At 39.7% G+C, this 16,117-nt stretch overlaps 2 protein-coding genes across 2 annotated transcripts; one reads left to right on the plus strand and one right to left on the minus strand.

The window, feature by feature from the left end:
* Positions 1-1,164: 1,164 nt before the first annotated feature.
* Positions 1,165-3,272, plus strand: ddit4 (DNA-damage-inducible transcript 4). Its single transcript, XM_035398965.1, has 3 exons — positions 1,165-1,323; positions 1,553-1,793; positions 1,950-3,272. The coding sequence occupies exons 2-3, from the start codon at positions 1,604-1,606 to the stop codon at positions 2,441-2,443; spliced, it is 684 nt and encodes a 227-aa protein (XP_035254856.1). The 5' UTR covers positions 1,165-1,323; positions 1,553-1,603; the 3' UTR covers positions 2,444-3,272.
* Positions 3,273-5,564: 2,292 nt separating this feature from the next.
* Positions 5,565-12,859, minus strand: LOC118219098 (dnaJ homolog subfamily B member 12-like). The gene is made up of 8 exons (XM_035401983.1): positions 12,437-12,859; positions 11,848-12,004; positions 10,507-10,652; positions 10,090-10,263; positions 8,988-9,067; positions 8,166-8,275; positions 6,821-6,993; positions 5,565-6,148 (listed from the first exon to the last, which is right to left on the minus strand). Exons 1-8 carry the CDS (start codon positions 12,567-12,569, stop codon positions 6,027-6,029), a joined length of 1,095 nt encoding a protein of 364 aa, XP_035257874.1. The 5' UTR covers positions 12,570-12,859; the 3' UTR covers positions 5,565-6,026.
* Between the last annotated feature and the right edge of the window lie 3,258 nt (positions 12,860-16,117).

Below are 16,117 nucleotides of genomic sequence, written 5' to 3' on the forward strand. Positions count from 1 at the left end.
ACAAAATAAGTTAAGTAAATGAACTTTGAATATGTGATGTTCAAAAATCCATATATACTGCCTTTTAAAATACTTGCAAGTGAGAGTTATGTTACAATTAAAACAAGTGCTAATGTTTTCTGAATTTAAATGCATGACAAACAATGCTATTAATTCACATTTTCATTTCTATGTTATTCATATGATGTTATCAAAGTGTAAGTACATTATGTAATATTGCATCATACTACTTGCAATATGCTCTCTGGTGAAAGATTCACGGCAGGCATTAGGACCCTGTGTGCATTCCTGTCTTTGTGGAGGCCTTGTCTGACTACAGAGCCTACAGCTGAAGTAGGCTGGCATTGTTCACATTTGCTACTTTTAAGATACTTTACGTTAATTTTGTATAAATTATAAATAAAAAACGTAAAATTTGCAACATGCAGTTATCATCACTGGAATCCTCCACATCATATTGGACATAAAAACTCGTCAAGGAATGCAACTATTTTGAACCTCTCTAAATTAATCACAAATGCATTTTTTGTAGGGCCTATGCTCTATAATAGACATTTTTTAAACATGGAAACAGGCTACATGAAAACACAAAGGATCACTAGCAACTGTGCAAAGATCAAGAGTTTATATTTTAAATCTTTATGCTATAGCTAGCATACAGGCTAAACTTTTCTTCCAGTAGGTTACAACTAAAGTACATACACTACAAAAATGTAGACCCAGCACTTTTACACTTCAAAAGTACATGGATTGTGTGTGTTCAATTAAAAGAGCAATTTTCCACTGGCAACTTTTATTTCTTCAAATCAATATTTTAAACGGTATGCAAAAGTTAGGCTACCACACACTTCCAATAAACAAAATCACAAAAATATTGAGCCTTGCAAAAAAAAACAGAAATTCAATATAGTCAGTCGATCACTTTGATTACCCCCCTACACGTTCAGAGCCTACGTGTTACTTTGAACGAGCCGGTAATTTTTTTGTTGTCCTTTCATGAATTATCACCAAAAACGTCCTGGCGTCACTCTTAGCACCCCAACCCCCATTAGGCTGCAATGTTACCGGGCAGGATAGTACGCGAGGAACGTGCAGCAGAGCCTGATTGGCTAAAAAGTAAATGCGGGGCGGTCCTTCGTGGAGTCTGCATCGAAGCTATTTAAACAGCTTTGTTATTGAAAAGACTGCAGTGGCTCATCGACGCTTTTGTGGTAGGCTGCGCAGGTGAAGAGCCATACAGCAGTCTTTTGTTATCCAAGATTAGTGTTGCATGGCAAAAATTCTGGAAACGCCACAATACAGCTCACATTAAACGAACGTAATGTAAGTATTCGCATGATTATCTAGTCACTTCATGTGCTTTTGCGGTAGCTCTAATTCGCTTAGCAGTAATGTAGCCTAATATATAGTTTGCTATATAAATTATCGCTTGCATAGTATCGTCAGATCTATACAGCAATATTTGAATGTGATTGTGTCTATATAGCTAACTTTGTATCCGTAATGCATTTCACACTTAACACTCAGTGTTTTCTGTTGTTGTCTCCCGCAGATAACAGGTGACCGTGTGTTGAATATTTGGATAATTTCACCTGAACAAATCATGCCTGTTCATTGTACGAGCTTGGTCAACGACGGCGGTTTCCCCCCATCGCCTACTGATGATGGCACCTCAAAGCGTCTCTCCTGGGGGAAATTGGTGCAAAAATTTACGGAGTTCAGCGGGGCGAGCTTAAATCAGAGCGTTGACTCTGACTGTGATAGTTGCAGCCGGAGTGATTGTTCAGATTCTGGTAAGCATCTGTGTCCGTGTATGGTCACTTCCAAAATAATTTGTGTCGATAGCCTGCACTGTTAAATGGTTGATGTTAAATAATTGTGTAGGCCAAAAGCTAAAGTAGCCTGTGGATGAAAGGTTTTAATGACGCAACTTTTTTTTCTCTTTTCAGGGTCCGACCTGATGTCTGATGTGTCCACATGCGATTCCGATGTGTTCTACGACCCCATGGAAGAGACACTATGTGAGGAGGTGGTGGAGCTCATTTCACGCAGTCTGTCCGAAGCAAAGGACGGGCCCTTAAGATGTTCCAAACTCCTCATCCCGCACCAGCTCTTGGAGCACATCGGCCAGGAACTTCGTCACCTAGCAGCGAGTGAGCCGTGCGGCCTGCGGGGGGCACTGATCGACCTGTGTGTGGAGCAGGATGACGTCTGTCGGAGCGTAGAGCAAATAGCCGTGGACCCGTATCTCGTTCCCACCTTCCAGCTTACGCTCGTACTTAGGCTGGAATCTGAAGGACTGTGGCCCAAGATCCAGGGCCTCTTTGCCCCGCGGGCGCACGATGCGCCAACTGTGAAACATGCCCTGAAACTTAGTACTGGATTCAGAGTGATCAAAAAGAAACTCTATAGCTCCGAAGAGCTGCTCATTGAAGAATGTTGATGCCCAATGTTGTTGCCAGGGAACTTAACCACAGCCATGTGGCAGTAGAAGAGTTAGTATGACTGATGCTTATTGCCTTGGATAGCTTATGGATATTGCTCATCTGGGCATGAGCTCAATGTGCTGTTTGTAACGATAGTCCAGCGGGCTATTGAGTAATTTTTTTACTGCTGTTCTGTTCTTGTTGGATCAAAGTGTTTGTGAAATGGGCCTGTTGCATTTCCATGTCCATGATCACTGGATGGGTTTCCGTAGGTGCTCCAAGACCTAGGGTATCTGTTTTTTGTCTCCACTTCTGATTTTATAGGTTCATGAAAAATAAGTATGTTTATTGATAAGCATTAAATGAGATTCACAGATAAGCAGCACTCTTGGTACTGCAGTAGATTCTGCACTTCTGCAAACAGTTGTAAAAGGCTGAGAGCAATGTAAATGGTGCTTTTTCATCTTTTGATCGGATACCTCAGTTTCCATGGAAACCCAATTATGGCAGCTAGCCTTGGTAATGTAGCCGTATTTGAACCATTATGAAAGTTTCCATTTTTAATTTACTCCATTTGACACTTTTTATATTGTATGGGAACAGTTTATACTATGGCTTCCAATGGGCATGTTTTGTGAATGAGACCATAATGTTCAAAGTTACTTGCATCCAGTTAATGGGCCAGTCGGTCTTTACCAGAGGTCCCCAGTTGTTACTGTTAGTTTTTCTTCTGTTTAACTTTCACTTGTGCCTCTTAATTTATTTGATATTCAAATATTCATATTGCACTGTTTTTGTACTTTCATTAAAGTAATAAAATGCGCAATAAACTTATTTTTTTCAGAATGCTGTGATTTGTCTTTACGGTTCAGATTTAGGATGACCTACCTGAACCAATTAAGCAGTATATTGAACACAATCTGTTGCATACGGATTTCACAAACTGTCTCCGTTTTGTTTGTTCAAAGGACAATGCTTGTATATATTCATCACATATTGAGAAACTTGAAGCACACACGACCTGGTTTCTTTTTTTATAATTAAAAAATAAAAGTAATTTCCCTTCAATCAGTTGCCAGTTTAGGTCTAGAAAATACGGTGTGAAGAGCATTTGAGATCCCTGGTATTCTGAAGTTGAATTTATGCTGAAATTGTCGCCCTGGGCCGGAATACGGCTAGATGGTTTATTTCAGACATATTCGTAAATGGTAAACCGTAGTACTGCTGTTTGTTTTGAGTCTTCCCTAGTAATGAGGGAATGATTAAGATCTGGGGCTGATTGGGATCTGCTGCTAGTGACATTAATCAATGAACTACTCGTTAGAAAGGAATACCAGCTGTAGGCCTACTTTTGGAAAAACAAAAATGCAGTCCATTTTGATCTATGGGAATGAAAATTTCCCACAGTAAAATACTATCGATTGTGCACATCCCAATGTCGATTCATTTTGACATATTCTTGAATTTATAGGAACTCAAACGCTCCATCTTGTACTAATTAAAATGAAATGGAACTATAACGATACCTTGCATTCGACCGACATTTTTTTTTAAAGACTAGATTATATGTATTTTTAGGCCTCTGCGAAGTTCTGTCTTCTTTTAATAACAGATATGACAAAAATAACAATTTGAACGGTCCCAAAAACAACGTCTTCGTGTTTTGCACATTCTTTTTTTTGAAGATTTAGTTTTGTGCTTCTTACCGATTGCTTATAAGAACATGAATAATCGAATTACACATTCTTACAAATTCCCTATGAATTGCACAAGTCCTCAGTCAAGTCCCAATAGGCTGGTTTTGTGAACGTGCAGAAGCGCTCGTCCCGTGCTGCATTCGCAGTTTAGCATTTTACGCCAGGACCTCATTCATGAATCACCCGCTGACAGCTCACCAAATTTCCTTCTACCACCCCCACCCCCAGTTAGAACAAAGTACTGGATAAAGTACAAAATAAATAATGGAATATTTTGGTGCCAAAATTATTTCTCAATTCTTGGCTGCCTTCACAACCGATATGCACACTGCAGTTTTTTTTTTTTTTTTAAAGAGACAAAGTCTAAATAGATGGTATATTCTGTCGCACACTTTCAGGTTTTTAAACTAAATTAAGTCATTTTTTCTGACATAAGTAAAAATTTCCAAAACGTTCATCATTTAAATGTCATGAAAAATAAGAACTAACTAATTCTGACAATACTATGCACTCCAAAAACATTTTGAAGTTAGAAAAATTGTTTGGTTATATCCTGTCCAAAAAACAGCTGTTTATCAAAAAACCCCAAAGCCTTTATTCTGATATCACTGCAGAGACTGCTATGTATGTACAGTACAGGCCACAAGTATTAGGCCACCTGTAACTAAAAAAAAAAAAATTTTGGTAGGCCTATATAACAATTCAATTAATATGTGGACATGTATTAGAATAGCAAACCAAAGTACAAACTTCTTATTTTCCAATTTCTACCTACAATGATACAATAAGATGAGTTTTACATAAAGGTAACCTTAATCATGACTTTCCTTGAAATGGCCTCCTTTGGCTTTAAATTAATTATTGGAAGTCTATCCAATCATTTTGCTAAGTGGGAGGTGGAGGGAGGGGGTTGGGCTGGAGGAGTAATTAAACTGAGTGAAATCTTATCTTCCTTTTTCGAAACCCCAGGTAGCCTAATACCTTTAGCCTGTTGTGCAAGTAAAATAGGCACTAAAGTTGCAAGAAATATTGCAAAGAAGAAAGAATTAGGGTTAGATGTGCAGGGCCAAGTAAACATTGAGGCAAGAAGATTACTTGGAAAATTGCAAAGAAGATTTCAAGGTGCAGTGTTCAGTACACACTCAGACGATTCCAGCTGATGGGCAGTAATGTTAACAGGAGAAGACCAGGAAGACCAAGAAGCAGAAGACAAATATCTTGTGTTGTCTAGCAAGAACTGCCACAAAACTGCACCACAACTCCAGGAAGAACTCAATGCAACTAGAAACAAACCAGTTCCCCTGACTACAGTGAAACTGCAACTATGATCTGCTGGTCTAAAAGGATGTGCATCTGTGAAAAAGCCCTTGCTATGTGCTGTAAAAATGATATTTCCTCACATTATTCCCAAAACTTGTAATCATAGATGCAGACAAATATGTCATCATTAAGTTCATTCTTACCCCAAAAAAGCTCTGAAATATTTTATTTAAGCTTTTTTCCTTAAAGATATGAGCCAAGCTCACTATTACAATAAAAATTACATGTCTCACCCTTAATCAGAATGACAGAAAGCAATGCATTTAAGGATTGAATAAAATTGGAAACAATTACTCTTCTGGGGATAAAAACATTCAAATTAACCATTAAAAATAAAATAGTATATAAACATTCTTATTTAAAAATGAAAACCAATATAAATGCATTGGTGATCCTGAAAAGTCTTAAATAAGCTCACAGTTGTTAATCAGAAGAACTAGATAAAGTCATTATTAGTATGACTTCAATAATTTTGGGTTGCACTATACAGCATCTCAAATGGTGCACTAAAAGGCATTTTCAAAATTATATGAGGGCTGTATTGGGACTAAATCTGCTCGCATGTCCGTAGGAAATGACATCTTTAACCATGTAGGGAAGAATGGATTTCAGATAGCCTGGAACAGCTCGGAGTTCCCATCTTTTGAGCCCTTTGGTACAAATCACTGTCTCCGAAATATCGAGCTCGATACAGCAAGCCTTCCTCTGCAAGACAAGAAATATTATACTGTAAATTATTTTACCATTTACACACAGTCTGGATTAACTCTCATACCAAAGGTTACTGTAGCATCGGATAAGCAACATGGAACTAGAGCGCAAGGACATAAAGTCCAATAGGGACTTGGCTATCTGAGACATTAATGGTACCTCAAACAGCTAAAGTCCATTTAAAGCTAAATTTCATGAAAATGTTGACATGCTAAATACTCTGAGTGGTTAAAATATTACTACATTTATCACCCGGGTTAAACCCTCTCTTTATGATTACATTCAAGTTACACTGAACTGCATCAAAGTGACTGAGCGTGTGGGTCTCAAGCAACACATGACGCAACCAGAGGGGCTAAATGGTTGGCTTTTGCTCCGTGCTGAAATGCTCTCGAAGCACAAAAGCCTCTAATTGCTCATAGAAGGGTAGGGCAGTGATTTGCAGTCTAAATCTGCATATTAATGTACATGAAAAACTTAACAGCAACAGTGCAGTAACAGCACGTAACAGCAAGTAATTACTTCAGATCAGACATCTAAACATTCCAATGTCTCCATTGGTTCTCAACATATATTTTATATATTAACAGTTCAAAAAATTATGTTAAGTGAAAGTAATGTAATCTCAGGGAGAGATCTGTAGACTTGGTTTCTAAATGAACATACTCTGTTGTTTCTCTTTCCAGCAGTTGTTTCTCAGGACGGAGATGTAATCGTCTTCTATGCTCCTCTCCACATTTTTTAAGTTAATTCCGTTATATTCCTTGGTGAACTGGTCCCCCACATAGTAAGGCACCCTTAGAGTCTCAGTGAGCCTCTTATGAGTGTGGCCTGCGGACCTGCAAATGGGGGGGGGGGGGTACATTCAGACTCAGTGGGTAGAGCACACGGGACATACAGATGTTCAGAAAAGCCATGTCAATGGAGAAGAAAAAAGAACGGTCTGAATAGAGTGAGTGCATGACAAAATCTGCATTGTTTTACCTCAACTACCCTATTATTAGCTAATTTGTGGGTAGCAGGCTGGGAAGACCTATATAAAGACATTTTTTCACAGCAGGGAGCTGAGCAGGAAACAGGAAACAGGAAACGCAGGTGAAAGCTGGCCTCGATCAATAAGCTGGTTTGGAGGATATTGGTGGAAGTAAAGCAGCCACTCAGACAATTACCACAGAGTTTTCCAAAACTCCAAACGACACTTTTTTGCTGGTAAATATCGGTGGTCCCTGCAAATGCACATTCCTCAGGCTAGAGGCCATATCCGAAACAGGGTTAAAGAAACAAATCAGGAAAAGGTGCGTTTGCATTAAATGCTGCCATCATCAAGGAGACCCCTGGGAATTAAACAGCTTTGTTACTGTGTGGCCATTGTGTCTGCTGCAAGGGAAGAGTTCACTCCTGAACTGGAGGGAAAAGCTGCTCAAATGGAAGATGAGATTAACTATTGATTAACTGGCCCCTGAGCTGAGGAAACAATGGCCATCTATTTACACAGGATTGGTCAACTATACTCCATCAGTGCACTGTCAGTTTCTTTTCCAGACAGCAGATGGAACCAATCAATTCGGACAGAAGTTGGAAAAGTAAATCTATAATCTTCTGAAATCCCAATGAAGGGGATTAGGGAGTAAAAAAAAGCCTAGAAATCCTGAACAGCATTTCCAATCCTAGAAAATTGATCAGCACATATATTTGGGAAAAAAATATAGAAAATGCTCAATTGTATCAGATGAATTAGAATAATTAACATTTAGGTCATTGTAGGTGTGTTTGAGCCCAGTTACATTCCAGCCTGTCCAGTTTGAGGACAAACTCACCATAGTTTGCGAAACTAAAGTAGGCTTGCAATACTCACAAGGTTACAAGGTTGTTCAACTGAATTAACTTGTTTTTGTGGCTGGCTGAATTGAACCTTTCTTTAAGGGGGGGGGGGGGGGGGGCCCCCACAGCCTGAGGCTGAGGCTGTAGGGGGGGCTGGATTTAACCTTTCTTTAAGGGGGGGGGCACTCACGGCCTGAGGCTGAGGCTGTAGGGGGGGCTGGACACCATCAGCTGGCTGAGGGCCGAGACGATAACCAGGATGAGGACGGGCATCAGCTGGACAAACAGGGCCAGGCCCCCCTGCATGGAGCCCACAGACAAGCAGGCGGTCAGGCCCACACACACACACACACACACACTCACTCACTCACTCATACCAGTCCAGTACACCGCCCACACACACACTCACTCATACAAGCCAGTACAACACCCCCACACACACATACAGCCCAGTACACCACCCACACCCACCTCTCCTCATTAAAAAGAACCCACAGAAAAAAAAAAACATCTGCAAAAACTGCTTCAGAACCCAAACAGCTACACGGCAAAGGGGATTTATCAAAGCGCAAAGCCATTTGGACTTACTTACATTAACAAATATCAGGCAGCGGCATACAAATTCACAACGGTAAGTATGTGCTCCACCCTAACTCTGCGTGCCAAATCCACTCCGTGCTCACTGCTTTGAACTCGGCAAAAAAGCTGAACGATAAACTAATGGTTAATGCTCAAAAGTGATAAATAGGATTACAGTTCCACCCCTTTATAAACCCAAGCGTGCACGGACCCTCTGTGTTCAGTCTCTACTGGACATAAAACGCCACCAAGTGGCAAAGTCAGTCAAAGCAAAAATCAATTCCCACATTATTTTAGCCAAGCGATGTAAAGAGGATGGACTATGGAACCGACTCTATTTAGTTTGACCCAAGAGCTCAGAGAAGATGTGACTGAGCGAAAAACTGAGCAAAATAAGTTTCTCTGTATCACTAAAATTCAATATTTCACTTACATCCCGCTGCTGTTGTCTTCTCTCTGGTCTCTGGCGATAGGTGTACTGCATTCGACTGTTACTGTACATGTGAACATTACCTTAAGGAAGACATTACAGAGGTGACATTACAGAGGTAACATGTTATAGCATCAGGAGACATAATGAGAAAGAGTGACATTGGCTGCCTTTACCGCTGGTTCTTGCTCAAAACTGAAGGTAATTATTTCACGAAGGACATCAAAGGCTAGCAATATTTATTTTTTTTGTTCTAAACAAATGCCTCCCCACAGGAAATGAAGCTTCTTTCTCAGCCTTCTGCCTTCTACGTCACTCTGCCATTGCGACTCCCTGCAATTCCCACAGCTTTTTACAAGGAATGACGGCAACAGCGCCCGTCAAAATCAAACGGCTCATTTGCATATCAAGGGCTGTGTGCCCTTTTGCAGTTGCAAGGGGAATAAAGCTGTCTGAGATGTAAAGGATAGCTGGAGACAGGACAGCAGTCCTGATCAGACATCAATGGCACAAGCCATTTAAAAATGCTGCGGTAAAATTGTCCCATTGTTATTCTTTCTTGCCTTGCACACTTAGTCACTCATACACTCGTATTTTCATAGGAGCAATTTAGGTAAAGTACATGGCTTGAGGGTAGGATAGCAGTGCTCCACCCAGGATCTGAAAACCACATTAAGTATGCACTATATTACAATCACTGGCGGTAAGATCAAAAGAATTTCAAGAACCAAGGTCATAAAAAAAAAAAGTTTTACTGTCAGCTTCTGTGAAATGCTATTATATACTGAATATTACCTTGTGGATCTCAAAAAGCAACAATTTCTAAAATATTATTTTATAACATGAGAAGCCACATTTCATGCAACTGTATCCCAACACAGGCCAAGGTAATAAAACTCTGTAATAGAGATTTTATTAAAACACGGGTGTGGGTCACTGAACACGACTGCCCATATAATTGAACACAACCAGATACCAGCAGAAAAACATGAGTGGATAGAAGATCAGATACTAAGCAGTCTAAATGACTAAATATAACAATTAATTGGGAAATGTTAAATTTTACAAAATCCGAGAGAGAGAGAGAGAGAGACTTGAGACTCACTCGAGGGAAAGCCACCCCCAAAGAACATGTTGAACAGGTCTTCAGGTGAGATGTCTGCCTCAAAGTCGTCATTCATGCGGTCATCCCCAGATGGGTGTGCTTTCTTCTCCCCAACATGGTCATACTGTCTCCGCTTGTCAGTGTTACCCAGCACAGCGTATGCATTTCCAATAGCTGCAGCAAAAAAATCAGAGTGATGAGTGAAACAGTTATCTGAAAAAAAAGGCAAACTGAAAAGCAATGGAAAATCACAACCTATTTTAAACAGAATAAAGCTGCACAAGGAGAGTGTTGCAGGGTATGATCAAAAACAATGAATCTATTTTGAGTAAGAAAACCCAGAAAACTCAATACTGCCACCCATAGATGAGATCATGGTACTTTGCTGCAAAAGAGAGGGAAAGTTTGAATGGTTACCTTTAAATGCCTCTGTAGCGCCTGGTGCATGGTTTTTGTCTGGGTGGAATTTCAATGCAAGTTTCCTATAAGCCCTTTTAAGATCATCTTCAGAGGCATCTTTGTCAACACCAAGAATTTCATAATAGTCTTTACACTGCTTTATTCTGCAAGGACGCAAGACAACCACAAGAAAGACAGGAACACTGTTGTGAAAAAAAAATCTGAAGTCTTAAATATGCTAAAATGAAACACAAGTGCACAACCTAAAAAAAGCAACTAACTCATCATTCTGAATTTCATCTGAACGCTGCCTACGTGCGCAAGCTCACCAACAGTCATGTGACTCCATGTTCCACAAGTGCTTTCATCTTTCAAAAGCTGGGGAAGTTTTTTGAGACTGTCCACCTGAAATATTTTGCCACTAAATTAACATGTATAACAAAATAAAAAAAAGCTACTGTCTTGATCCACAGGAATACAGTGAAATTCACACAATCACCTACCTTTCTAGAGGTCCAGAGGTATTCATGCAGATATTTACATTCTAGACATCATTTTGGCCCTAAAATCATATGAGGATATGATTTGAGGAAAGCAAATATGTGTACTTTAATCAGACCCCCTCCCCCCAACATATATAAACTGAAATGGATCAGAACAAATAAAATACGGCTTAAATATTTATTTAATATTTTATCATAAACATAATCAGATCATAATCTGTTTAGGTTCTGATTGAACAGACAAAGATTGCATTTTCACTTCCACACACACACATACACACACACACACAAACACACACAGTTGCTCAATTTAGCAATAATATTGGAGAATTCTTTTTTTTTTTTTTTTACAAGATTACATTATAAACTTACATTATAAAATAATTAGACAAAACAAAGAAAAAAATGTGTAAGATTTCAATGACTAATTTAAATGAGCTCAAAGTTTACATGGTAAGATTAGACAGTCTGAGATAGGATTGCTTTCCCTGGTCGAACTGGGCCAACATTTCAATTAGCCTTACGAAGCATACACTATAGTTCATTTAAATTGGATGTAAGTAAGTACAACTAGCAGGAGTTAAGCACAGCAAAGGCATCCCTGTGTATCAACTCACACAGTACAATTTGAAAACAAAATACATTTTTATTGGATTATATACAATCAAGACGTTTACCATGCAACTTTTTGGAAAGGTTAAAGTGGAACGTGTTAATATGTAGATGAACTGACTGGGAAATGTTTTTATTTATTTCTTTTAAAATTATTTTTCTTAGCACAAGGAGCTTCAACATTTGTTAACACAGGAAGCTGTAACATGTTGTCAAGTCAATCAGTAAATTATCAAAAAAGTACCTTTTTACCGACTCCAGTTGGTCTGAAGTGTAAGATTTGGCTGTGTCAGTGGCGTCCTCCCTGAGTCGCCGGGGCCTGGGGCCGGAACCATCGCTGGTTCTCGGTGGTTCACTTTGGTTGGAGGGTTGCCCATTCTGTGTTATTGACTCCAGCAGCGCTGGAACGTCATTCCGAATGATTTATTCACTGTCACATACATTACACAGTGATGCTCGCCAGCTTACGTGGTCAGAAAACTGAACTGCAGTGCATTTACATACATTCAACACAGGATAATCGAAGTCACTGTTAAAATCATATTCACAAATGTACATAACACATTAAGACGAACATTCCATAAAGTCGAATGTGCGATGTTACTGCAGACCGCCGTAATATGCAATAGAATAATATTTACCTATTATATTGACGGAAGCATTCTGATGTGCATCACATTTAGCCCAAAAAAGCTGTACTGAACGTATTAGCTAGCTAAATTACAGATAAACTACCTTCATATATTCAGTTACTCCTCGTTTATTCATCTGACGGCCCCTGACCAACAGTGATTCAGACCTGTCAGTTTGCATTACACAGGTGTCATGCTTACCCTTAGCCTTATCCGTTGGAAATAGTTGTTGTGCCTTTTCTAGAAATCTCCGAGCTCTCTCTGGTTGGTTATTTCTAAGCGCAATCACTGCAATTTCAATGCAGCGATCCGCTTCATCCTTGTTTACTCCCATCACGAAGGAACGAATAAAAATAATTAAATAATTCGTACTGGACGGCGCTCATTGATGACATCACGGCGAAGAGCTGTAGAGCATTTTGCAATCTGGTCAGACAGTCCGAGATGACCGTCCAAAAATAAAATAAGGATCAGGAACCTAAAATATTATTAAACTAACACACTTTCTCGTTGCGTACACTACACAAAAAAGACAACTATTGAAATGAAACACGTCCAAGTATGCGCTGCAGTTTGAACTGAATTCTGGACATGACCATGTCATGGCAAAGAGCTACAGAACGTGTCCATCTGTTTTAGCCTTCTATGTTGAACTGTAGATGGAGCTAGAGTCAAATTTAGCAAGCTAAACTCAAATAACCCAGGGTTATGTGTGGGTTTGAAATGCTAACTATAATACTGGTCAAGACTCAAGATTAAGATCTTTGCTGACCTTGTTTAAAAATAATCTTGGAATCAGATATTGTTACCCTTGGTCGATAATTTCTAGCATGTAGGAGATCATTTAAAAATTGAATGGGTAGGTCTAGCCTTCATACACTAGCAGATTGCGGGCATATGTCTCAGACAAAGTTATATTCAAAATGATGTTGTGCAATGGAGCTCTGTGATGTTCAATGTGTGTATTTTCATCGTTTCCCACACGTTTGCTCTGTGACAAAGGTAGCCTACATTTTGATATCTCTTTTATGCATCTCAAATACGTCGAAGAGGAGGGTGGGGGGATTCATAATTTTCAAAAATCTGACTGTTTTTTGTAACAATTCTGGATTAATTACCTTGATCAAGTGTACACTAGTAACACTTACATGCAAACTATTATTATTGCCTTTGGTTATTGTTTTAATTACAAAACCTATGATTTGCTACGAACGGGTTACTACAGCTAATTATACACTGATTTTCAATAACCAAAATTTGCCGAGGTAAACACTGTCAATTTATTTCAGTCGTTTCTTTTTAACGAAGGCCATGTTTGATAGGCAACGGTGGGGTCTGCATAAAATGAAGAAAGAAAACAAGAACTTCAATTTTACTTAGAAAAGCATAATCTGGTTTACATTTCTGGATTCTTGAGAAATTACTAATATTCCTCTGGATTCCTGTCAATAGTGTGAATGTCCTGTTCAGTAGACACGAATCTGCGGTTTGCACAGTGCGAAATAACTTTCATCCAAATTTAGGTAACAACCATTAGGATTGGTCAAGGGTGAATCAGACAAGTTTAGGACCGTTCCTGATTGGTTCTGTTGGATCAGACGTTGTAAGCGGCGTGTGAATTTCCCAAGGTAGTTTTGACCTACAGTAACCTTTTGACAGTTTTTTTCGGAGCTCACTGACGTAACTCCACCGACTGCACCGCGGATGGAAAGAAGTGACAGCGCCACCACTCCAGAACCAATAGGATGTCCTCAACACCTCCTCATCGGGCAGGTGTGTCCATAAGCATGAGAAACCCGCCTGAAGGACGATGGCTTTCTTTCAAATAGGCTGAGTTCCAGTTCAGTTAGCGAAATATTTGGCAGAGCTGCCGCAGTATGGTTTTCAAAGATTCTTTCTAGGCTGTGCACGTGTCTTTCTCCTGATTAGATGGCCTATGTTTTTCAGCCTCCCAACTGGTTTTGTCTATGGGTTTTTATAGGCCTATGTAGCACGACACATTGCCTGATAATGCTCGTTGTTATCTGTAAACTATTGAGATACAGATAACACTCTGTGAGACCTCTTTCTATTAGCAAGATTTTGTACAATTTAACAATAAAATAGGTGCAGCTAAACGTAAAGAAAACCGAAACTGTCATCCATTACTCCCGTGTGACTGCTTGAACACGGATCGTTTCATAAGAGGGTTGACTGAATAGTTGACCAAAAACAATTAAATTGCTGATACGACAGACATTTATCCCACAGTTGCTTTTGCCATTGTGGCGAGGGAGCTAGAATTACAGCAGTTGCCAACAATGTAGTCGAGCACAGATTTTGCAGGGTCCACAAGGGCAGTGAGATTTAAAACTGTAGTATTTATGAGCATTGCAAACTAGACCATTGCAAAAAATAAATCAAAATACACTTAATTATTATTATTACTTATCTATTATAGTGGTACTCTTAACACCTTTTGGTTGCTTCATGGACTTCCTCATTGCTGTCCAGTGAAAGTGTAATAAGACCTACCATTGAAAGATAGCATCCACCTGGGCTGTGCATTGTAGCTGGCAATTTGTTGGGAACATGCACAGGGGGGAAAAATTACCTGCATACTGAATGACCACAGTGATTTATTAATTTCAGCGACAGTCTGAATCAGGTTGTTTGGGAAATTAAGTCCATGGGGTGTGACGTTCACAAATTCTGCAGATCAAATAGGGTGCAATGTACAGCTCGCAGGTACATTCTTTTTCGACCCTCTACTTGAATTACTCGCACCCTGCACCTGTGTGTATAGCTGGATGCATGCATGTGCCACTTTTGTTTTTAACAGTCAAATGTTGTTTCTTCTGTTCATGCCAGGACGCACCAGGAAGGTGAACACTAGATATCAGCAGCATGCCCCAGTCCTAAGCTTTCTTCACAACACCCTTGGGAGCCTTGCAGGCGACCATCTTTCTTCCTTGATCGGCCTCCATGTTTTTATATTCCTCCCTCTCCCGTCCTTGGCCTCTGGGGTCCACATCAGTGCTGTGATTTCCAGGAAATGGCTGGGCAGTCTGTATTTGTCCAGGATTTTTAATACCCATTTTCTCCAGGGGCTGTGTCCACACATTTATTTTCTATTTCCGTCATATCTGGTGGCATAAGGGGAGGTAGCACCATGGCAAAATACATGTAGAACATTTCTTGTGTGTCACAGAAGAGGACTAATTATTTAATGTGTATAAATGGCATTGTCTGACTTCAATATGAAGGTTGTGGTGGGGTCTCAAACCAGCAGGCCAATTTCTTGTAGGAAAGTTCAGAAAAGATTCACAAGACACTGAGGACCCCCTAGGACAGGCATGCCCAACTCAAGCCCTAGAGGCCTGTTGTATGCAGGTTTTTGTGGTTTCTTTTCAAGCACCCAATTAAGACCTTGCGAACAAGGGTTTTGGATTCTTTAGCCAATCCACAATGTAAATGAATCATTGGTGTTAAAAGACAGAAAGCCAACAGGCACAGTGGCCGTCCTGAACTAGATTCTGACTATCGTGACCATTTTTAAAACGAATGTCACATTCCCTCTGAAAATGAACTGCACTGCTCTATGGTGTTACATAGCGTAAACATGATCTTCTGGTTCTTATTTTTTCTCCTCTCGATACCTGTTCCTGCATGATCTTCTGTTCTATTCTGGCATCTACACTATGGCCCATGTGATATGATTAACTGAAAGGGGAGAACAGCACTACATGCAGCTTGAGTTTCAGGGTGAGAGACGGAGAGGACACATCAACTTCAAGCTAATTTCAGTGAGAGTAGATCAACTTAAAAAGGCAGGATATAATTATACATAAGCACATATACTTAAAAGTATTCTGAGAAAAAATGGACTGGTGATAGATGTAA

This window comes from Anguilla anguilla, chromosome 2 (assembly GCF_013347855.1).
Source record: "Anguilla anguilla isolate fAngAng1 chromosome 2, fAngAng1.pri, whole genome shotgun sequence".
Taxonomy (NCBI): domain Eukaryota; kingdom Metazoa; phylum Chordata; class Actinopteri; order Anguilliformes; family Anguillidae; genus Anguilla; species Anguilla anguilla.

Coding starts and splice junctions, on each gene's coding strand:
- LOC118219098 (XM_035401983.1), bottom strand. CDS start 12,569: ATGGGAGTAAACAAGGATGAAGCGGATCGCTGCATTGAAATTGCAGTG. Junction 12,005..12,436: donor TCCAACGGATAAGGCTAAGG/GTAAGCATGACA, acceptor ATGACGTTCCAG/CGCTGCTGGAGTCAATAACA. Junction 10,264..10,506: donor CGCTACAGAGGCATTTAAAG/GTAACCATTCAA, acceptor TTTTTGCTGCAG/CTATTGGAAATGCATACGCT.
- ddit4 (XM_035398965.1), top strand. CDS start 1,604: ATGCCTGTTCATTGTACGAGCTTGGTCAACGACGGCGGTTTCCCCCCA. Junction 1,794..1,949: donor GAGTGATTGTTCAGATTCTG/GTAAGCATCTGT, acceptor TTCTCTTTTCAG/GGTCCGACCTGATGTCTGAT.